Source organism: Camelina sativa, chromosome 5, assembly GCF_030686135.1.
Source record: "Camelina sativa cultivar CO46 ecotype springtype chromosome 5, ASM3068613v1".
Lineage (NCBI taxonomy): Eukaryota > Viridiplantae > Streptophyta > Magnoliopsida > Brassicales > Brassicaceae > Camelina > Camelina sativa.
The window spans coordinates 16,882,749-16,905,296 of record NC_141884.1 but is presented as its reverse complement, the minus strand read 5'-3'; the positions used below and the strand labels follow the sequence as shown (position 1 = coordinate 16,905,296).

General features: G+C 35.8%; 5 protein-coding genes across 10 annotated transcripts; 2 read left to right on the top strand and 3 right to left on the bottom strand.

Moving 5' to 3' along the window:
- Positions 1 to 267: 267 nt before the first annotated feature.
- LOC147943846 (uncharacterized) lies at positions 268 to 8,393 on the bottom strand. 5 transcript variants are annotated; one of them, XR_015557052.1, is made up of 5 exons: positions 8,094 to 8,316; positions 7,704 to 7,810; positions 7,551 to 7,627; positions 1,852 to 4,875; positions 268 to 1,469 (listed from the first exon to the last, which is right to left on the bottom strand). XR_015557052.1 is itself a non-coding variant. In XM_087450168.1 (4 exons), the coding sequence occupies exon 4, from the start codon at positions 4,869 to 4,871 to the stop codon at positions 2,280 to 2,282; it is 2,592 nt and encodes an 863-aa protein (XP_087306294.1). In that variant the 5' UTR covers positions 4,872 to 4,875; positions 7,551 to 7,627; positions 7,704 to 7,810; positions 8,094 to 8,328; the 3' UTR covers positions 268 to 2,279. The 5 variants fall into 5 exon arrangements, 3 of the variants coding, with proteins under 3 accessions (XP_087306294.1, XP_087306293.1, XP_087306292.1); XR_015557051.1 differs by having other exon boundaries at positions 7,551 to 7,810; positions 8,094 to 8,318; XM_087450168.1 differs by having other exon boundaries at positions 268 to 4,875; positions 8,094 to 8,328.
- Positions 6,208 to 7,186, top strand: LOC109132922 (uncharacterized). The gene is made up of 3 exons (XM_019245381.2): positions 6,208 to 6,378; positions 6,448 to 6,520; positions 6,606 to 7,186. The coding sequence occupies exons 1-3, from the start codon at positions 6,208 to 6,210 to the stop codon at positions 7,184 to 7,186; spliced, it is 825 nt and encodes a 274-aa protein (XP_019100926.2).
- Positions 8,394 to 12,011: 3,618 nt separating the features above from the next.
- Positions 12,012 to 14,828, top strand: LOC104787651 (THO complex subunit 4C). 2 transcript variants are annotated; one of them, XM_010513251.3, is made up of 7 exons: positions 12,012 to 12,235; positions 12,572 to 12,822; positions 13,611 to 13,760; positions 13,852 to 13,920; positions 14,008 to 14,198; positions 14,285 to 14,353; positions 14,440 to 14,828. In XM_010513251.3, exons 2-7 carry the CDS (start codon positions 12,610 to 12,612, stop codon positions 14,615 to 14,617), a joined length of 870 nt encoding a protein of 289 aa, XP_010511553.1. In that variant the 5' UTR covers positions 12,012 to 12,235; positions 12,572 to 12,609; the 3' UTR covers positions 14,618 to 14,828. The 2 variants fall into 2 exon arrangements, with proteins under 2 accessions (XP_010511553.1, XP_087306291.1); XM_087450165.1 differs by having other exon boundaries at positions 12,095 to 12,235; positions 12,572 to 13,517.
- Positions 14,829 to 14,944: 116 nt separating this feature from the next.
- Positions 14,945 to 17,944, bottom strand: LOC104787652 (glucan endo-1,3-beta-glucosidase 2). Its single transcript, XM_087450164.1, has 4 exons — positions 17,380 to 17,944; positions 15,645 to 16,898; positions 15,513 to 15,540; positions 14,945 to 15,269 (listed from the first exon to the last, which is right to left on the bottom strand). Exons 1-4 carry the CDS (start codon positions 17,480 to 17,482, stop codon positions 15,116 to 15,118), a joined length of 1,539 nt encoding a protein of 512 aa, XP_087306290.1. The 5' UTR covers positions 17,483 to 17,944; the 3' UTR covers positions 14,945 to 15,115.
- Positions 17,945 to 20,844: 2,900 nt separating this feature from the next.
- On the bottom strand, positions 20,845 to 21,711 carry LOC104789610 (uncharacterized). Its single transcript, XM_010515283.1, has one exon. The coding sequence runs from the start codon at positions 21,709 to 21,711 to the stop codon at positions 20,845 to 20,847; it is 867 nt and encodes a 288-aa protein (XP_010513585.1).
- Positions 21,712 to 22,548: the final 837 nt, after the last annotated feature.

The window sequence follows — 22,548 nt, the reverse complement described above, 5'->3', positions numbered from 1 at the left end:
ATTAAATCAAATCTCTTTGCAAGAAATAATTTTGCTCATCAAAAGGTTTTTGTCAGGAAAATCAATTATATTCTCATATCAATTTATTTTCCTAAAGTATTAATTCTAGGTGATCAATCAAGAATTAATATGAAGAACAACCTAAGATGAAGATCTAGCAAGATAAAGAATCCTAAATAAACAGATCTAATAATTCATAAAATCCCTGTGAAAAACCCTAAACCTAACAAGCAAACTACTCAGATATAATCAATGAAGAACAAAACATGATTCTGAATAATATGCAATTGAAATTAAAAGAGTAAGGAAGGAGTTTAAGAATTCTTCTCTCAAAGCAGTTCAGATCTCTCTCCCAAAAGCTCTCAAAATTCTCTCAGGGTTGCAGAAAAATAAAACTTGATAGAATGAAACTTGAGGGTTTGGAAAACATAAAAACACTATTTATATGTCCTAAAACACGTCAGGGACTTATGTTGCAAATGTGGAAAACTTTGGGGCAGATTTGTAAATTTTCCAAAACTTGGGTCTTGAGTCGGCAGAGATGAGTGTCGATCGATGCCTCCTATCTTGGTGTCGGTCGATGCTCCTGCTTTCATCCGAGACCAAATTGATTCTTCAAGATTTATGCTCCAAAACATCCAAATTGCTCCATTTTGCTCCTTCCATGCTAAAAACCTGTAAAGACTCAAAAACAATCTAGAAAACAAATCAAAAGACTCTAAAAGACTTCTTATATCATGGTTAAAAACCACAAAAACCATGATATATCAACTCCCCCAGACTTAGCCTTTGCTTGCCCTCAAGCAAAACAGAAACTTAGACCTGTGAAAGAGGTTTGAAAACTGGGAACTCACTCAACTGCATAATGATTCTTATTTGCACTCTTCATTTACCTGACTCAAGAACTTACTTCTTATACTCAACCATGATAAGCATCAGCATTCCTTACTCAAATCCCACAATCCTTTGGAATCTCTGAAATCTCCATTGTCATCTCATTAGTCAATATTAAAGCACAAATAAGGTGAATTCTTACCTTGGGTGTATTGATCAGTGGCATGTGGACTCTCTTCAGGCCAAGACATTCTTCTTACATCTCCTTTCCTCTCCCTTTTCTCACTTCCATTATTATTTTTTTCTTCTTTTTTTTTTTCTAAATCAAAGGTGTAAGCGAATACCGGGGTCATCGGTAATTTACCTACCCCTCGCTTCCAAGCTTTGTGTGATCATTTGACTCAAGAGTAGAATAATGAGGTCACTGGTAATTTACCTACCTCTCTAAACTGATCAAAATCATCTCATCTTTTATTCTCTCTTTTCTGATTTTTTTTTTTTTTTTTAAAAAGCACTGAAGGGAAGAGAGAGGGGAGACATACTCTGAAAAATTGCATTGTCTTGTATGGCCTGAAGAAGAAGTCTAGTCCACTGATTTCCAACCCCAAAGTAAGAGATTAAGTCCGGTTAAAATCCTGATAAAGGTTGAGACAACGTTAGATCAATCAGATATCCATTGAATAAAGGCTTTCAGGATTGTTGATAAGGCTCATAGTCTTTCTAAGCTTCAGTTCTGAGATCAAGCATAAACAAATAATCATTAGAGTGTTAGCCAAATAAGAGAAATCATTAGTCAAGATCATAATTCCCAAAGATAAAAAGAAAAATTTTGAAAAATTTGACTCAAACTTTATGGTTTTGACTGACACAACTGAAACTCAAAAACAGAAATCATAGTTAGTAACTAACCTCCCCCAGACTTAAACAACACTGTCCCCAGTGTTATCAAGTAAGAGGAAAGCAAAAATAAAAATAAAATAAACAAAAATCAAAATCAAAAGAAAAAGAAAAACCTACCAGTGGGGTGCCTCCCACTAAGCGCTTGTTTTCAGTCATTAGCTTGACTGTGTTGGAGCTCATGCATCCGGAGGATCAAAACATGGCATTGAAATCCTCTTCATCCAAGGCGGTGTATAAGCGTTAGGTGCATGAGGCTTGCCAAGGATGTTAGGAACAGGACCAGGGCAGGACTTAGGTATGGGAGGGTATCTTTTCTGTCCTGCAAAATCATCAACAGAAGAAACAAGCGCTCTACGATAATCTCGTGGCTTGGTTAACTGCAAAACAGTTTTTATCTCTTTGAAATTCTTGTTGATGATAGGAGGAAGTTTAGGAGAAGAAGATGCATACCTTGGCCTTACCTGAGGGCTCTGGAGTGTGGAGTGATGACTCTTCTGTTTGGGAATAGGTTTCTGACTTGGAGCATCAGTTTTGGACAAGCTTTGTCACGGTCGTGGAGGGGTGTCGATCGATACTCTCTTGGTGGCATCGATCGACACTGAGCCTGATGCTCGTGTTGCAGAAACTTTTTCAACAGAAAAAGTCTGTCCATCAATAGTAGGAGCCCTCCTCAATGTATCCATCTCAAAACTCATACTCAAACCATCCACATTCAGTGCTATGTGTCCCTTCTGCACATCAATGACTGCACCAGCTGTAGCCAAGAAAGATATTCCTAAGATGAGAGGATCTTTAGGCTCTATATCATACTTCAGCACTACAAAGTCAGTGGGAATCATGAAGTTTCCAACCTTAACTGGAATGTCCTCTAAAACACCTTCAGGAATTCTTCGGGAGCGATCAGCCAAGATAAGAGAAATCTGAGTTGGCTTGAATTCTGTCATCCCAAGTCTCACAGCAACAGAATATGGCATCAAGTTGATGCTAGAACCAAGGTCACAAAGTGAGTGTGCAAACCTTCCTGTGGAGATAAAGCAGTCAAGTACAAAGCTTCCAGGATCTGGTAACTTCTTAGCAGTCTTACATTGAATGATTGCACTCACTTCCTTAGAGACAACCACCTCCTGCTTCTTCTCTTTCTTCCTCTGTACAGGCTGGTTCAACAGAATTGCACTGACATCTTTTGTAATAAGTGCTCCTTCTTCAGGGCTCAAACCATTGGATACCATTCTCCTCACATACCGCTTAAGAGGTGGTGAAAGCTTTACTGCATCAATTAAAGGCATCTCAATCATCACCTTGTCCATCATTGCTTTGCATCTAGCTTCCTCCATCTCTTGCTTAGACTTTCTTGGCTTGGGAAAAGGAACCTTAGGCTTGTAGACCCTTTCAACTGTTGGAACCTGAGATTTCGCAGCTTTTGGTTCCGTCTGAGATGAGTGTCGATCGACACCCAGGTGGTGTCGATCGATGGCATCATTTGAAACCGAGAGATTGGTCGATTTCTCTTCTTTTTGTGCAGAAGCAATTTCACCATCATCTTCATCTCGCACTGATATGGCATTGCAAGCATGTCTGGGGTTTGAGTCAGTTCTTGCTGGAAGAACACTCTCTTGCCGTTTAACAGACCCAGCAGTCTGTGCAACTTGAATCTCCAGCTTCTTAACATGAACATTTAATGCTTCAATCTTCCCATTCAGCTCAGTGTAGACATTGTCAATCTTTCCATTGAATGTCACTGTCAGATTCTCTTGTCCTTGCAGAAGCTGCTCAAGCATGGCCTCCATTCTACTCTCTGAAGAATTCTTAGGAGGTGGAGACTGATAAGATGAATTCCCATAGGTTCTTGTATAGCCATTGTTCTGTTGCTGCTTCTGGTCACCATTGTAAGGTCTGTTTCCTTGCTGATTACCGAATCTCTGTCCCTGATACCCAGCTCCATACACATAGTTGACATTCTCCTCTGAATTCTCTGGCTCTGGCTCAAATGTCTCAACTTCAGCAGCAAATTGGACTGACTTCTTTCCCACAAGAAGATTGTGCATTGAATCAAGCTTAGCACTAACAGAAGCTAGCTGATTTGCATCAAACTCTCCATGCAGTCTCTTTCTTTCAGCATTTGCTCCCTTAGTGCTATTGCTAGAAGCCAAATTCTCAATCAAAACTTCAGCATCTTCTGGCATTCTTGTCTTGAAATTCCCATGACTTGCAGCATCCAAAGCTAACTGATACTTCCAGTCACACCCTCTGAAGAAGATACTCAACAGTTGTACCCTTGAAAAACCATGGTGTGGACAGTCCCTCTGATAAGCTTTGAATCTCACCCAAGCTGCTTTGAAAGCTTCATCTGGTCTTTGCTTGAAAGTGGATAGCTTGACTCTCAACTCATCTGACATTGCATCATCATAGAAATGGTTGAGGAAAACCACTTTGACTTGTTGCCAAGATGTCAAAGATCCAGCTGGCAACTGCTTCAACCACTGAGATGCCTCTCCTGCAAGTGAGTATGGGAAGAGCTTGCAGAATATGAAGTCCTCAGTCACTCCATTAGCCTTGATGCTAGTCACCAGATCCTCAAAATGCTCAATATGGTCCAGAGGCTTCTCATTGGGTAAAGCAGAGAAAGGTCTCTGCCCAACTAGTTGAAAGTACGCAGGTTTCAACTCAAAATCATTCCTCTGAAAAGGGGGAGGAACAATAGCAGACCAGTTCTCATACACCAGATCAGCCCGGTTGTAGTCAGCAATGGTCCTGATCAAGTCCCGGTTGTTCTCCTGTCGTCGAACTGGGTTCTGTACGTGGTTGGCAGCTCCACGCACGTCTGCAGGTGGGTGTCGATCGATGCCACCTGGTTGGTGTCGATCGACACCGTCGACACCATCAGCTGGTTCGTCGACAACATCAATTTCAGCAATCACATTGCCCTCAGCATCAATCTTTTGGCCCTGCTCATTGCGCAAGTGGCCCTCTTGATCCCTCAAAGCACCATCCTCATCTCGCATCAGAATGATTGGGTTAACCATCTTCAGAGATTTGGCTGCTTTTCGGTTCTCACGCTCAAGTTTTCCCAACTCTTGGTTTGAAAGCTTCAGAATTGGACCAGTCTTGTTGCTCCTTGTGTTAGGCTTATTAGGCATACACCTGAAACACACAAGAGAGAAGAAAACAAAAGCGTGTTAGTTTGAAAATAAAAAGAAAAATTTAGACAAAATCAAAAACTCAAATCTAATGGTAGATCAAAAAGTCTCTGGCAACGGCGCCAAAATTTGATATGCTCAAATTTACCCTAGAGCTACTCTCTCAAATTAAGAGATCACTGCAGTACTTAGGGGTCGAATTCCACAAGGACTCAAGACTACACAATGGATTATAGAGTTTTCAATTTTGCTAAACAGATTAAATTGAATTAAAATTAAAGCAATGCAAAATATTAAATAAAAGCTGTTGTAAATTCATAAGATCAAAAAGCTAGGCCTAGGGAATTTCTCAGGAAATTATGAAATATTAAATCAATCAATAAATTAGGATTCAATCAATTAAGAACAGATCTAGAACTCTAAACAGTTTTGTAAATTAAATCAGTTCTCACTGCAAATAATATCTAAATTTAAAACCAGAAAATTCAAATCTCTTTGTAAAATTCTAGGTTAAAAATCAGCAATAAAATCAGGTTTAGATTGTTCACAAAATTATTAAATCAAATCTCTTTGCAAGAAATAATTTTGCTCATCAAAAGGTTTTTGTCAGGAAAATCAATTATATTCTCATATCAATTTATTTTCCTAAAGTATTAATTCTAGGTGATCAATCAAGAATTAATATGAAGAACAACCTAAGATGAAGACCTAGCAAGATAAAGAATCCTAAATAAACAGATCTAATAATTCATAAAATCCCTGTGAAAAACCCTAAACCTAACAAGCAAACTACTCAGACATAATCAATGAAGAACAAAACATGATTCTGAATAATATGCAATTGAAATTAAAAGAGTAAGGAAGGAGTTTAAGAATTCTTCTCTCAAAGCAGTTCAGATCTCTCTCCCAAAAGCTCTCAAAATTCTCTCAGGGTTGCAGAAAAATAAAACTTGATAGAATGAAACTTGAAGGTTTGGAAAACCTAAAAACACTATTTATATGTCCTAAAACACGTCAGGGACTTATGTTGCAAATGTGGAAAACTTTGGGGCAGATTTGTAAATTTTCCAAAACTTGGGTCTTGAGTCGGCAGAGATGAGTGTCGATCGATGTCTCCTATCTTGGTGTCGGTCGATGCTCCTGCTTTCATCCGAGACCAAATTGATTCTTCAAGATTTATGCTCCAAAACATCCAAATTGCTCCATTTTGCTCCTTCCATGCTAAAAACCTGTAAAGACTCAAAAACAATCTAGAAAACAAATCAAAAGACTCTAAAAGACTTCTTATATCATGGTTAAAAACCACAAAAACCATGATATATCACTTACTAAGAACATGCGTTTGCTAAGCAATAATTTAAGTATCGATGAGGCTAAAGAAATCAAAGAGTTTTCTGATTGGCTTTTAGATGTTGGTGATGGTAAGATTGCAGAACCTAATGATGGTGAGGCAATAATAGATATTCCTGAAGAATTGCTGATTACAGAGGCAGATGATCCAATTAAAGTTATAAGCAGATAAATCTACGGAGATCCAGAGTTGTTAGCTGATAATAATGACCCAAAGTTTTTTCAGAAAAGAGCCATATTAGCACCAACCAATGAGGATGTAAACACAATAAACCAGCACATGCTAGAGAAGCTGACAAGTGAGCAATCTTTGACCTTTAATGTACTTATGTTAAAGTTTTTTTTTTCTAGAGTATAATAAACCAATGAGTTTTTTTGTTACAGGCGAGGAAATGATCTATCTTAGTGCGGATAGTATTGATCCGTCTGACTTAGATTCACAGTCTAATCCTGTTCTTACAACAGATTTTTTGAACAGCATCAAATTGTCTGGGTTACCAAACCATGCTCTACGTCTTAAGATTGGTTCTCCTGTAATGTTGCTAAAAAATATAGATCCTAAAGGTGGGTTATGTAATGGTACTAGGCTCCAGATCACACAACTGGCTAACCATGTTGTAGAGGCAAGGGTTATTACAGGAGACAGAATAGGTGATAAGGTTTTGATTCCTAAGACATTGCTTACACCATCTGACACGAAACTGCCATTTATGATGCGTAGAAGACAGTTTCCTCTATCTGTGGCATTTGCTATGACGATTAACAAGAGCCAGGGACAATCGCTTGAGAAAGTAGGACTTTATTTGCCAAGACCGGTGTTCTCTCACAGCCAACTCTATGTTGCTCTATCGAGAGTCACTTCGAAGAAGGGATTAAAAATTCTTATTGTGGGGAAAGATGGAAAGATTGACAGTAAAACAACTAACGTTGTTTTTAAAGAGGTTTTCCAAAATCTGGAGAACTAACAATCGATTCTACAAAACCTCTTTGCACCAAAGGTACGTTTGAAATTAACTATGTTAACTTGACTCAGGCTTTTGCGATTTAGTCTTACTATTACCTGGTGTTTAATTTTTTAGGACCCGCGGTAAGTCAAGCTAAAGGTGACGAATGTCAAAGCCAAGACTGTGAAGATCAACCAACTCAAGACTATCTAATAGTTTCAAAAAATCCAACAAATAAATTAAAGACAATTTTATTACTTTTTGCCAAGAACTATTGTTTAGAGTATTGTTATTCAAAGAACTATATGTTTTGCAGACAATTATTTTCTAATTCACATTGCTATTCAGTTATTTCTACAAGTTTTGCATAATAAAGAATACTGACCTTCTTCCATTGCTTATGTAAAAACAACTTTCCTTATGTGTGTACACAACATATTAGCAGTTTACACTATCTGTTGCCTACAAATAATAAAAGTACATGTTAATCAATGGTTGTAAAGAAAAAGGAAAATAAGAAATGTTTGAAATAACAAACAGATTTATTATCTTTCTCGAGTACTGGAAACCGCAAAAAAAAACTTTAGATCCGCGGCAACGATCCTTATCAATGAACTTAATTCTTTGACCGGCCGATTGATATCCCTGTTGAAACCCAGAAATCAATCAAACGATGAGAGATTAACAGTTTTACATAAACCTATAATTTGACAATTTGTTCTCCCTAATATAAGCTGAGATAATAATTTGTTCTCTTTGATTTCATCAAATCAGAAAAAATTTGCCTGTTACCAAAACTAAATCTAAACAAGTAGAACCCATCATAACAATAAGATACATATTTTGTGACTGAACTATAGAATCATAGACAATTGATTAAATTATCGGAGCATTCAAAATAACAATTTTATCAAAGCTGAAATTTTACCTCTTCCATTTCTACAATCCCAATTCGCCTTGACAAAAAATTTCCAGGATCTACTCTTCTTCGGCAGTAGAGAAAATACAAAAAAGCAAGATCGATGTCTTTTTCAAATTGGTTAGTGAAATTGCTTGGGACTGAATCGGAAGCGGATGAGTTTGGTTTTCTTTTCGTTTTTTTCTATGTCGGTGCCTCGGTGGTATCTGGAAGAACAACAAAACCAGAGTACACGTTTTTTTTTTCTCATAAAGGATTTTATTAAGGACATTACAAAATAGAAACAAAGGTACGAGCCCAACAAAATTCGAAAACAACAAAAGCCCAAATGACCATAATACACGTTCAAGTCTGTATCTTTTTCTCAAATTCATTTGTTTTTTTTGTTTTTTCTTAAATTTTTGCTAGCCCAATAAAGTTTAGCAAGTAAAATAAGATCAAGTAAAAAAAAAAATAGCCCAACAAGTAAAATAAGATCAAGCCAATAAAATCAAATAAAAATATAATTACTAGATTAACAGAAACTAGGCAAAAATTGTCTATATTATTAGATTAGAATATACATAAAATTAAATAATATCATTCAATTATATACATTAACTCATATTATTAAGTCATACTGATGCAAGATAAATAGATTTTTGAAAATAATTATACAACAAACTTAGAAACAAATTATATTATAATAATATATAGATTATATTTATAAAAAATAAAATAAAAATTTGTCCCGCGGTGTACCGCGGGTCCTGATCTAGTTGACGTTTATAAGTGTTCAGCAATTTGAAAAGAAAAGATGGTGAGTAATAGAGGAAGGTGTTAAAGTTCTAATAATCAAGATTTATTGTTATTGTTATATATAGGTAATTGTTTTTGATTTCCTCAGGTTCAAGCTCATAAATGTAACACACGACTAGTGCCAACAATAACTGTCTTCAGTTCTTTACATATTCAGGTTAGTATATGTAGTAGATGTGTTTGCTGTATCAGCTTTTAAAATTTGTCAAAATTTGAAACAGATTAAATGAATTGGCTTTCTGTGTGACATAGTAATTGTATGTAAGTTACTGTTCTTGCTGTTTTTAAAGCATAATTGAAATAGCTAGTACTAAGGTAAGCCAAAATTACCTTTCGACAGCCTGCTAACACATAGACTAACAATAGTGAACTTAGCAGATGTTTTGGAATACCTCCTTGAAAACAACATTAGTTGTTTGCTTCTGAATCTTCGCCTCTTTGTTTAGTATTAGTATTCTCAAAAAAAATTTGGATGTAACCCTAGACAAAAGTTGGCCATGAGAGAACACAGGTTTAGGCAAATATTTTACTCTAAAATAATGAAACCCAAAAGATACATTAGTAATAGAAAAGTCTTAATATCTTGTTTTGTTTCATTTATGCAAGTTCATTTGAAAATTTTCTTACCATTGAATCTGAGAAAACGAACTCTAGGGTTTCAACAGTGTTTTTGAGTATATTGATGCCATGAATGGATGACCTTCACTTGGACCCTCCATGCGGTTTTCAAACATCTTTCAAGAAGGCAAAAGTAGCATGCATAGAGAATTAAGAGATAAAATGTTTAAGATTTTTTTGTGAAAGCTGTATAGATGTGATTGTTATGATTATTCGAGTTTTAGGTTAGTATTATTTATAGGGAACCGATTAGGTCGACGAACACATGTGTTACGATACCAAAAAAGATCCGATCAAGCAAGTAATTAGGGAGATAATTACTATATTAGTTTTTTATGGTATCTTTGTGTGATATCATATATTCTTATATTTATTTCTGTTTCACTTGATTGATTTAGAAGATATTTGCAAATCAAGAAGTTAGGCCACAAATCTCGCTTAGGATCATCGTTGAAGGGGGGGGGGGGGAAATATTCGGATTCATATTAATAGTAGAACTGAAATGGGCTTCGGCCTTAAGTTGTTTATTGTCAATCGTAGAACCCAACTTATCAATTTCAAAAATGAAAGACAGTGGCAGGGTTGTAAATAAGTTAGAACTTGAGGAATTTTTTCATAAATGTTTCTGAAAATGTATATATATGATGTAGTAACTTTCAGTATCAATTATTATCAATCCACAATTTGCAATCAATCAACACACCAAGAATACACAAAATGCTAAATCTATTCTTAATCAAGTGAAAGTTCTTATACCACTACTTATCTATCAAAATGACTCAAATAAAGCTAACAAGAAAATGCAAACTCAAGGCAAACCAAACACAAAAAGCAATAATACTGAAATTTAAGAATTAACAAGAGAACCTTAGGCAAGGTAATTGACTTGGGAGATAGCTAATCAATCCTAGATGTCTAAGTAACAATCAAGAACAATCCTATGGCTAGAACACTAATGCAAATCAATTCATTTCCATGATAGAGATCCTATGCTAGTCAAATGATAATCAACAATTTCCAAAGGTAATCACAAGACAAGCATGCATTAAGAACAAGTTCAAATACCACTAAGCACCCTAATCATCAATTTCCATTGGCTAGGAATGCAAAGCTCTTAAAAAGTTTGGTTCAGGAATTTCATCAAACACCTTGTGGGCATGGAAATCCTAAAGTCTAGATTTAAGCTTGATCAAGGCTATCTAGCAATATTATCACTAATCAAGATAGGAAATGCATAAAATAAACCCTAGACATCAAAGATCAACCATCTATCTCCCTAATCTACCAAGCCCAAAGTTCTTAAAAGATCTACTCACTAATCATCATGATCACACAAAGGAAAGAGGTTTGTCTTTGTGAAATCATAATAAAAGCTTGTAGATTAAAGAGATTAGAAAGACAAATTGCTATTAAAACTGGAAAATCCACCAAAGATTCAACAAAACCAAGTATGGAAATGCTTAAGAACCCTAGGTGGCTGCTTAACAAAAACTAATACAAGAGATAAATGATAAGATAAGCGATCAGTCTCCACAATTAGGGTTGGAGTATTTATAGGAAAACATAAACTAAACCGGAACAAACCGGATTAAAATTAAACAATTCAGAGAAAACCGGAACAAACCGGGTTTTGGTCTCAAAATGGCACACGATCGACCACATGATCGACCATTTGGTCGATTGGTCCTCCTCCGTGATCGACCATTTGGTCGATCGGTAGGTCGATCGGTAGGTCGATCGCTCAAGTCTCCGAAGTCTCGCACCTTGAAGTCTGAAGTCTCGCATGCGTCTCGATCGATCAATTGGTCGATTGCTCGATCGATCATTCTGGTCTCCGAAGTTCCGGTTCGCGTCACGATCGACCATTTGGTCGATCTCATCGGTCGATCGTTTTGTCTTGTGCCATGTCCGAGAAGTCTGAGTGTTTCTGATCGACCAAATGGTCGATTGCTTGCTCGATTGCTTGAAGTCCAAAAATCTGGTGATGCGGTGATCGACCAAATGGTCGATTGGCTGGTCGATTGTTTGGCCTTCTTGCCTTCATTTCCATTTCCTTGCAAATTCTTGACTTATTTGGCTCCAAAGCACACTTTCCTTGCATATCTCCATTCCAATACCTGAGATACCAACTTGATGCACAATGCAGCCTAAACAACCTAAATGCTCATAAATATGCACAAAACAATAAAAAATTAAGCTTTAAAAACTCATAAAAACACAAGATATCAATATAGATATGTGAAAAAGGATTTACTATAATTTTGGAAAAAATTAAAAAAATGTAAAACATCTAAAAACTGAAAAGGCTAACTCAATTTCAAACTGTTTGTAACTGCAAATTGATTGTAACATGTCGATTAGAAAATATCAGGACGGTTTAGATATGTTTCCCAAACTCAAGTCCTTATCGTGAAATTTCACATAACAAAACGCGTAAACGCATTAGCTGGCATCTTCCTTTTTTCTTTCTTTCTGGTAATAATTGTCTAATTTCAGAAAAAGAAACAAAACGCCCCCTTAAAATCAAGTAAATTTACATAACTGTCCCGCTGACCTAGACCTATATAAATTTACCTTCACTTCTCGTCTTCTCCCCTTGTAACCCGTAAAAATAAATCTCATAGCTGTTTCCCCCCCCCCCCCCCCCCCCCCCCCCCTTCCTTCATCAAATTCTCATAACCCAAAAAATCCCCAGAAAGCTTCGATCTCACGATCTGTCTTCTTCTCCTAATCTGGTAACGTTTCGATTCTTGGTTCATCTGATTTTATCTGATTGATTTCAATTTTTTTTTCCGATTACGAATCTAGATCTAGGGCTTTGATCCATGTCAACGAACAACCGTGTTCTAGGTTTTATGAATCTGTTGCTTCGTATGTTTTGATTTCGAGCAGTGAATACGAATCCAGTGATCTTACCTTCCTGGATTTTAAGTTTTGTTGTCGTATGTAATCGTATTGATTTGATTTGCTTTTATGGATCTTATAACAATCTCATCGTTTTCAGATCCTTGATTTGTGTATTTGAGACTTCGATTTTGTATCTGTAACTAATTTTTATGTTGTGATTACAGGTTTATAAATAGACCTTCGATTTTAATTCGGAGTGAAGATGTCTTCAGACGCATTGAACATGACGCTTGATGAAATTGTCAAGAGGAGTAAGAGTACAAGGTCTGCAGCTGCAAAGTCTGCAAAGTCTGGAGGAAAAGGGATTTCCCAACGTGGACGTGGACGTGGTGGACCTGTAGGTGGTGGTGGAAGAGGAGCTGGACCTGTTCGGAGAGGTCCTCTTGCTGTTAACGCTCGGCCGTCAATAAACAAGGCAAGCTCGAAATCTTGATTGGAAATCTGTATTTCTGTGCCACGAAATACCGAAGCATGCTATAAACTTTAAGATGGATGGTCTCTAAAATGATGCATAAACCCTTACTTCTGATGATTACAAGAATCTCTTAGCGACTTAGCGTCTTCTAGTTTATTGGGGGACAGTTTCTCTTAGAAAAGCCTTGTTCGTGCAATTAGTGGTTTTTATTGGTTAAATTCTGGGGACTTCTCGACAGGCATATGCATAGATGTGGAGAAGTTTTTGGTTGATATAGTTTTACGGAGGAGCTCCTCCACTAAGCTAAGTTGTCCACATAGGGTTATCTGGTGTGCAACACAGGGGAAAAAGCCTGCAATATGTGTGGTTTTAGGGGGGAAATTCAGAAACTTTCACTTAACAATAAATATGATCTATGATGGCTTATCCCTTTAAGTGGGGAGATTTTGCACTATGCATGAAGTTCACGATGGTTCATCTGGAATTTCTTCGGAGTGTGATGGCTGTCTCAGTTTTTGTTTTCATTGGTCCAAGGACTTGGTTTTTTGGCTTCAGAGACTGACTGATAACACCAGTATGATTCATATGAAGTTAGTCAAAATTTGCATGTTTCCCTACGTTTCATTTCGATGGTTCTTGACTACTACTTCCTGGAGCTCTTTGCTTTCACTGCTTTAGTACTTTCAGCCAAATGGGTGTTTTCTCCTCTTTCAAGCAATTTGTTGATTAATGTGGCTTCAAGATTCTACAGACCCTTTTAGCTGACTTTATCTGTTCTACTGGATTAGCTTGTCCGCAGGAAGAGGAACTTGCCATGGCAGAATCAGAATGATTTGTATGAAGAAAGCCTGAGAGCTGTTGGGGTACCAGTAGTGGAAGTTGGAACCACAGTTTATATTACCAACCTTGATCAGGGAGTGACGAATGAAGATATAAGGGTATAGCTTGACATCTATGTTCCAGTGCTTTTGTTGTTTTTGGTTTCTGAGGAGAGTCCTTAAATTAGTTTGTACTTCCTATGCAATCTAGGAACTATATGCTGAGATTGGAGAGCTGAAAAGATATGCAGTTCACTTTGACAGGAATGGGCGTCCAAATGTAAGTTTTGTTTTATTTTGCTCTGGGTTATTTGTTCTTTACTGCACTGCTGGTGATTTTTGACATATGATTTTCTGTGTCATACAGGGCTCGGCTGAAGTTGTGTATATGAGAAGAAGTGATGCAATGCTAGCTATGAAGAAATACAACAATGTACTCTTGGATGGAAGGCCTATGAGACTGGAGATTCTGGGTGGAAGTACTGAGGCTGCTCCTATTGCTGCTCGGGTTAATGTAACTGGATTGAATGGAAGGATGAAGAGGAGTGTCTTCATTGGGTATGTTGCCATCTATTGGTCTGTTTTATTTACAAGAGAATAGTTTTGCGTTTGTGCTGAAGTGAATATATCACTGGTTCTTGCAGACAAGGAGTTAGAGGTGGGAGAGTAAGAAGAGGAAGAGGTTCAGGTCCTTCTATGAGACGCCCTGCAGCGTAAGTGTTAAAAGGAGCTTGCATTGATTAATGTGGGCGGAACGTGCATCGGTTATCATCTTATTCATATTGTTTATGTGTGGCAGCCAACAAAACCAACAGGGAGGTGGTGGTCGAGGTGGGCTTCGTGGTAGAGGCCGAGGTGCCGGTGGTGGCAGAGGGAATAAAAGCGGCCGAGGTGGAAAGAAGCAGGTGGAGAAGTCGGCTGCAGACCTTGACAAAGATCTCGAAAGCTATCATGCTGAAGCTATGAACATCTCTTAAGCAAAGCAAGACTTCACATTTGTCATGTACTTTTTGTTCTTTTGGCTCCTACTAATACCTCAGATGTGCCAAAAGTCTGGTTTGGTGTGGTTTCGTTTAGGATGCTTTGCTTTTGTTTTTCTCTTATCTTGCTTCACTTTTACAGTCCCCTTTGGGTTATTGAAGTAAAAGAGATTTAGTTTGTAAATGAAAAAAGCTGTTACTTTAGTTATTTGCTTGATTCCAATTGCTAAATTGTGCTTGAGCTGAATTAGGTTCGACGTAATTTATTTTCCTCCGAATTCGTCATTTTGTTTTCTTTTGAACATGTTCCAACAACACTTAGAATTAAGACAATGTCTTAAAACAATGCGGAAAAATTAAGAGAATGTTTTCTTGTGTTTTTGTTGTGTACAAAAATTCGAACACAAACAGCCTCAACTCTAACTCCAATCCCATCCTAAGAAAATTAAAAGAACACTTCTCGAAACCCAAAAAAAAAACAGTCTTATGTCCGAATCACAAGACATTAGCAACGTTCAAAACTATCGCTGCGAAAATGCTCCACATACCCCGACTGTAATACAACTCGTTCTGTATTCCAGAGCTCGTCGTCGAATTTGCCGATGGTGCTGTTATGTTCACTGACGTCCCATTTCTACCGTCACCGCGGCTGCAATCCAATAGAAAAACAACGATTAGAGATTGGTACCGTTCTTTTAAATCCGAAAAAACCAAAAAGCTAATCTGAAGTCCACACGAAAACAAGTTTAAACACTTGGTACTTCCATGAATATGAATGTGCAATTAGGATATAACTGATAAAATTCCAACCAGAACCAAAAATAAACCGTATACTAATCGAGTAACCGAAACCAAGATTAAACAAAAGAGTTAAAGAATTAGGATGTTTTACCTTCCTGCAAACACACATGTACCATGACCTGCATTTGAAACAACAAGGCAAGTAAGATTAGTTTTTTTTTGGCTTAGTAATTGTCTCTGAAAAAATGTAATGTCAAATTAAGTGAAGCTTGTTGTTACTTACTTGGATCAGTGGTAGTGATACTAGCAACTCCATTGAAGTCACAAGCATCAGGATTATTCCCAGTCTGATGATAATAAGTATCAAAAGCGTAGTTAGCATGAGCGATCACGTTATCCGGTTCATAACAAGCCTCTCCTTGCTTAATAGGTGAGCAATCTATCTTTCCAGGGCCACAAGCCCAATCAAGAGCTGCCTGAAGCATCTTTGGATCAGCACCTTCTCTTGCAGTACAGTAAGTCTGGTTCGTTGTATCGTTAGCTAGAACTGACCCCGAGTTAGTCAACCTAAGTATGTAAGCCGGTTCACCATTTGCATTAAACAAACCCCAGTTCTTTTCTGATAAAGATCCTGGTTTCGTATCTTCGTTGTATAGCTCGTAAATGTAAGTACTCACAGCTATCCCGGGGCGCTTAGGTGTTCCGGTTTTGTTCAGAACATGTCTTATGAGGTTGCTGTTGTATGTGTTGGCGTTATCAAGTGTAGCATCAGGCTCATTGGTCTCACCTTTCGAAGGCCAGCCTGACTCGGTTATTAAAACCGGAACGTTTGTGAAGTTCAAGAAAGCCATAGCGAAGTAGGTTGCGTCAACCATTGCATCAAAGGCGTTTGAGTAACGAACAAGTGTGTTGGCATCAACAGCTTCTTTGTTTGGAGGAATCGGTTTGAAGAGCGCGTAGTCTAGAGGAATCACACCGTTCGACTGCATATAGTCATAGTAAGGGTACACATTCATCATCAGGTACGAGTTTGTGGACTGCAAGAAGCTTAGTAACGGGACTATAACCGAATTCAAGGAACGGTTAAAGAAGGCTTGCGAAGGAGGAAAAGGGTCAAGGATCAATGAAGTGGATAAAGGAGTAGAGACTTTGATCAGACGGTCAAGATTTGCAGAGAGCAAAGCAGCGTGAACGTTCTTGATGGCACTGACAAGAATAGGTGCTGCGTTAGAGAGACTGGTGAGAACCTCTGAGCCAACAGAAATGGCGGTTATAGTCGTGGCAGGGTAATGAGCAATGACATTGCGTTTAACCCAATTAGCTGCTGTTGAGTTGGATTGGCCAATGCCAAGAAGCTGGTCATTAGGAACTGAGATGATAACTTTGATCTTAGTGTTTGCTAGAGCAATGAGCATCCCGGGGTCAGCGTCATATAGTCGGATATGTCGAATCTGTTGAGCTTTTAGAAGAGCAACAACTTGTGTTGGATGTGGCATATCAGAAAGATCAGTCCCTATGTTCACTCCAATATAAGCACCTACAAAAGTTGATTTCAACAAAAAACTATTTAGCATCAACATAACAAATTTTTAATCTTATCCATGTCAGAGGATACAATACATCAAATCCATTAGAGAGATACAACAAGATATGGATTCCTAGACCATTACTGAACAAAACTGTTCTGTCTGGTCAACACACAGTAGGCATTGAATTATTTTGTCTTGTAATAATTTTCTGGGGGGGGGGGGACATTTAAAACAAAGCCCACCTGCTGCCAAACACATACTGCCCATTTAATATCATAACCTACCACTTTCTCAAACAGCACTCAATGAATCAAACACACAGATAAAACCAAACAATACATACAAAAATTACTTCACATTAAGAGGGCAGCCAGATTTAAAGCTAGAAGAACATAAAACACATGCAAAGATTAAAACTTTCAAATTTGGGACTAAAAGATTGAATCTGAAACTTCAAGGACCAAGATTGAAATAGATACAAGAACTCACCTTCATCAGCTGGAGTAGGAGAAGGAGAAGGGGAAGGAGCAGCTGAAGCAAGAACTAAAAGAGAAAGAGACAGAAGTAGAAGAAGATGGAGAAGAGAAGCCATGGGGAAAGAGAAAGAGAGAGAGAGAGACTTTTTTTTCAGAATCTAAGATAACCCAAAGAGACAAGAAACAGAGGAAGGGGCAAAAAGAATGGGTTTTGAGTCTAAAAATGTTAACTTTGTGAACCCACAAAGAAAGGAATGAGGAAAATTGCGTGGGACGATGTATAGAGAGAAAAATAGGGTTAAAGCTTTATGAGGAGAAAAAGGACATGAAGAGAGAAAAAAGTTAGAAAATTTTGTTGATTATATCGAAAGAGAGAAGACAGACAGAGGTAACGGTGGAACCAACGGCTCAGATTTTATCTTGAGATTTCAAATGGTCAAAAATGAAATCTAACGGGTCTTGTAGATTGAATGAGACTTACACAGTCAGAGGGTGATACTGTGGGAAAGAAAAAGCCTAGAACTTTGGGTCATAATTAGTTTTTTTTTTAATTTTTGTTAATTACTGTTAATATTCTTAGTGTTTAGTTTTTGAGTACGTATATATAATAGTGTGAAACATAGTACACGAGAAACTATGATATACTCCTTCCGTTTCAAAATATAAGATGTTTTGAGTTACACACAGATTAAAAAATGACTAATTTAAAATAGTTTGATCAATCACAAACAAGACTATATAATATAAAGTATTAAACTAATCTAAAAGTTATATAAAAACTTGAAAACATTCTATATTATGAAACAAAAAAACTTCTCTAAACATCAGTGGTGGAGCTAGGAATTTAGTTTATCAGGGTCAAAAAAAATTTAAGGGTCAATTATGCTATTAAATATTTTATAGGGGTCAATTGTGCTATTTCATAAGGGTCAATTTGATTTTTTCCTTAAAAGTCAGCAAAATTAAAAAATTCATCAGGGTCATTTAACCCATATGATCCTATACTAGCTTCGCCACTGCTAAACATCATATATTATGAAATGGAGGGAGTAGTATACAATTAACCAAAAAAAAGTTAAAAAATTGGGTTTAAAATTTTTAATAGTAGATGTAAGTTTTAAAGAGCACAACTTTTGGTGTAAGAACAAGTTGTGGCATTGGACAGCAAAATAAGATTGGTAACAACGAAATAGCCGTTGCCACTCTTTTGTTTGCTTCCCTCTCTTTCTCTCACTCCTCATTAGATTCTGGTACCTTTTTGTTCTTGCTTTTATGATTTGTTCTGAAGTTATCTATTAATGAATTGATTCGTTTTCTTTTCCTCTAGTTGTACTTGTACCCTATGGTATAGAGCTTTATAAACAAAACTATGTATGTGTTTGGGATGAAGCTAACTTGATTGTGTATGTAATTTTGTTAAATCTTTTGACGTTTATATGGTCTTATTGAATTAATTTAGCACCTAGTCTCTACCAAAATTAGATACTAAATATGGAGATGTTCGATATTTTTCACTTGCTTTTATATTATAGAAGAGTATTTTCCCTTCTTCCCTTTCGGATAATTTTCATTAAAAATAATAATATTGTTTGTTACAGTGTTAGGAATGTAAAACGATATTTTATTTTAGTTTTTCCTCTTTACTAAAAAATTATTGTTCACTAAATTATCATGTTGTTAATATTTTCTAGTGTTGCATTTTACACTTGCAAATAACAAAATAACATGTTCCTTTGACTTCAAATTTCTTATAATTACCTGTTGGTAACTTTTAATAAGAAACACACATCTGATACTTGGTAGATTGATTTTATTTAGTAAATTAAAATGCATATAAGGTAAACTATCTTCACTGTCTTCTTTTGTTCAATAATAAATTTTAGATTGTCAATCAAATTAGTTCTTACATTAAAACTATAGATCTTCATATATATATATATATACTAAAACTTAAAAGACTAAACATATTGAAAATTACCACAAAAATAAGTTTATATCTTTCCAGTACATCATCATAGAATACAATACCTAAGTATTCATTTTAATTCCGTACAAATTCTTTGATATTTTTGTTCAATTGGCAAATAGTAATCTTTTTCTTTACAAACAACTTCAATAACTTAAGTTTTGCTCAGCTTTCGCTCAATCTACACAACCTCATCAATCAAGGTAGTCGAGAACGAAGCTCTCATTGATTTTGCATTAAAAAAGAAGGATGTAAAAATCAAGAAATGTGGACTTAGTTTGGGAGCCGCAAAACACTATTTTTGATTTGAACCTGAAATATTTAATGTTTGACACACTTAATATTTTTACTGATTATATGCAAGTTTATCAGTTTTAGAGGTCAACACTTCCCATTGATATGAGAAAGACGCGAAAATTTTATCCGCATATACGTAAGACAGATGGATGCTATGTTGCAAAGGTTATTTGTTAATTATGGCATACGACTACATAAAAACATATTCTATATTATAAAACATATTATATAAATAATTCTCTCTACTTTTTCCAATTTAATCACAAAACATCCCACACACATAGAACTATTTTGTTATATTCCTACCATTTATTTATATTATTTTTGTTTATGACCCCTTTTCATGCGTTACAACTTACATGGAAGCATCACTAAAGATCTTATTCACGCTTCCAAAGTGAAAACGGTTGAAATTGTGATAGAATCGCGATTTCTAAAAAACAGTATTTGAAAGCGTAAAAAAAAATAAATGGAAGCGTCAAATGACCAATACATTTGTAATTGACTTTAATTAGTGTATGTAGATAGATTAATTCTGAGTAGAGTTCATACTTATATGTTAATGGCGACTGAATCAGAAGCATTGTTTTAGTCAAGAATGAGGGACTCGAAGAAGAAACAAAGAAAAATCAACTAAGATTTTCAAATTATACATGTAGCTTTAACTTCAGAATTTGTATTTTAAAATTTGTATATATAAAGGAATGTAATAGAGAACTTGCACTACTTCATTACCCATGAGTAAACATGGTAATATGTTTTTTTTTATTTTTTTTGAACAAACGGTAATATGTACAAACTAGACTAATTTCATAAATAAATTAAGAAACTAACCTTGAGTGAACATGACTCATCAGATGAAATTTCCTTAAGACATTTTTTTCTTCTCTTTTTGATTTCTCTCTCCTCATCTATCTCCATTGCATCCACAACCATCCTCCCACAAATTCTGTTTCCTCAATCTCTCTCTCTCTCCATAAATCTAGGTTGTCAAGTGTTCTCCTATGTTCCCTCTTTTAACTTTGGTTTTTATACATAAAAATCACACCTATTTAAATATATGATCTTTCATTAAAACAACAACTTTCATTAAGAGTATATGATTATACATAATAGTAGTTCATACTATCTAAAATGATCAATATCATATAATACAATGTGAAAGAACCATTTCTTTTTCTTTGGGACTAAAATGTCCATTTAACCTTTAGTCGACTATTTGAAATTCAATGAATCTTTAGCCTTGCTACCTCTTCCTTTCTTATAACCTTTTAAGTCTTCAAATTTCTCATTTTTTCTATTCTTAGAGCTCTTGAGTAATAGGATCTCATCATTGTACCCTTCTATGGATCCTTCTGATAGTCCAACGCTTACCTGGTCATGATCGATATCCTCCCTTTTATATGGTTTTTCTGAATTTTCAGATCGATCGAAACAATGATGATTGGAGCCTTCCACGTACTCAATCCATTCAAGGTAATCTCTCTTTGAAGCAAAATCAGAAGGACTTTTAGTTGATTTTTCTGATTGATCTACATGATTTCTTGGTTTAACAATATTGTCTTCATGTTGATGTTTCTGGCCATTTTTGCTAGAACCTTCGAGTTGGTCCACACGATTACGAGCACCTTTCCTAGTGGATCCTTCAGTATGGTCTGTATGATCACGACCCCTAATCAAATCTTCAAGATGATCCATATGACCATTTTTAACTGAGCCTACAAGTGAATCCATATCAACACGATATATGTTTCTAATCGAGCCGTCATCAAGTTGTTCCTTGCGTTCACGACCATCATTCCTAACCGAACATTCAGATATTTGGGATCGATCGTGACCATCCACATGAATATCCTTTTCATATTCCTTCTCATTTAACATTAGCTTACGATGCATGCACTCCATAATATTTGTAACCTTAGGTGTCTCCTTTGTTTCATTACTTTCCGCACTTTCCGGCGAATGAATTTCGCAGAAAAGCTTTCCACCATCTTCCTCTGACTTCATGGATCCGTCTTGTCGGAGCCGGTGCTTATTGAGCTTCATATATTTCATTGAAAGTTTTTTGGTTATTTTCTTCATTTTCAACTTTTCTTTTAATCTTAATAATTGAAAAAAAAAATTGTCCCCAACACCTTATAGGGTAATAAAAAAAATTATAAAAGTGAAAAAGTTGTTTGTAAAGATAATGAATACCCAAAAAAAGTAATTCATGTTGTGTATTTGCTATAATTTAATAATAATTGTTAATAATAAAACACGGTTTTAACTTTTAAACAGCACACAATTGACAACTATCATGTCAAGATTTAACAAGAATTTACGACGACAACAAAACTATGTCTTACGTACGTGCCAATTTTACCAGAATTTTAAGATTTTTTTGGCAACTACCAAAATTAGAAATGATGATAAAATAATGCAACAAGTAATACATATTTTTTTAAAAATCTAGTAGTCTCCCCTATTTTAAGAATGTAAACCTATCTGGCTATACATGCATAATGTATAAATCCTTCCACCACATGTATAAAGTTTTCTCTGTAGCATAAGTAATTCTAGCACTGAATGTATTAATCTGGTTACAAAATAATAATTTGTTAAGCCCTTTAACAAAAAAAAATAATAATAATAATTTGTTACAACATATATGATTCATATGAACCAAACTGCATCATGTATAAAGTTATAGTTTTTTTACTACAAAATAAGTTCATATATTGTATGTATAAATTATTCTACTATACATGTATAATGCGCGACTACAGATATTTTACATAAAAACTCAACCTTTTTTTTTTTTTTTTTTGATCAAACAAAGCTTTCTTTTATTCATCAGACCAAGTAAATAGGATTACAAAGTTTGAGAGTATTCAAAGCTAAAGCTGAAATGAAAACATAAACAACAAACTGAAAGAT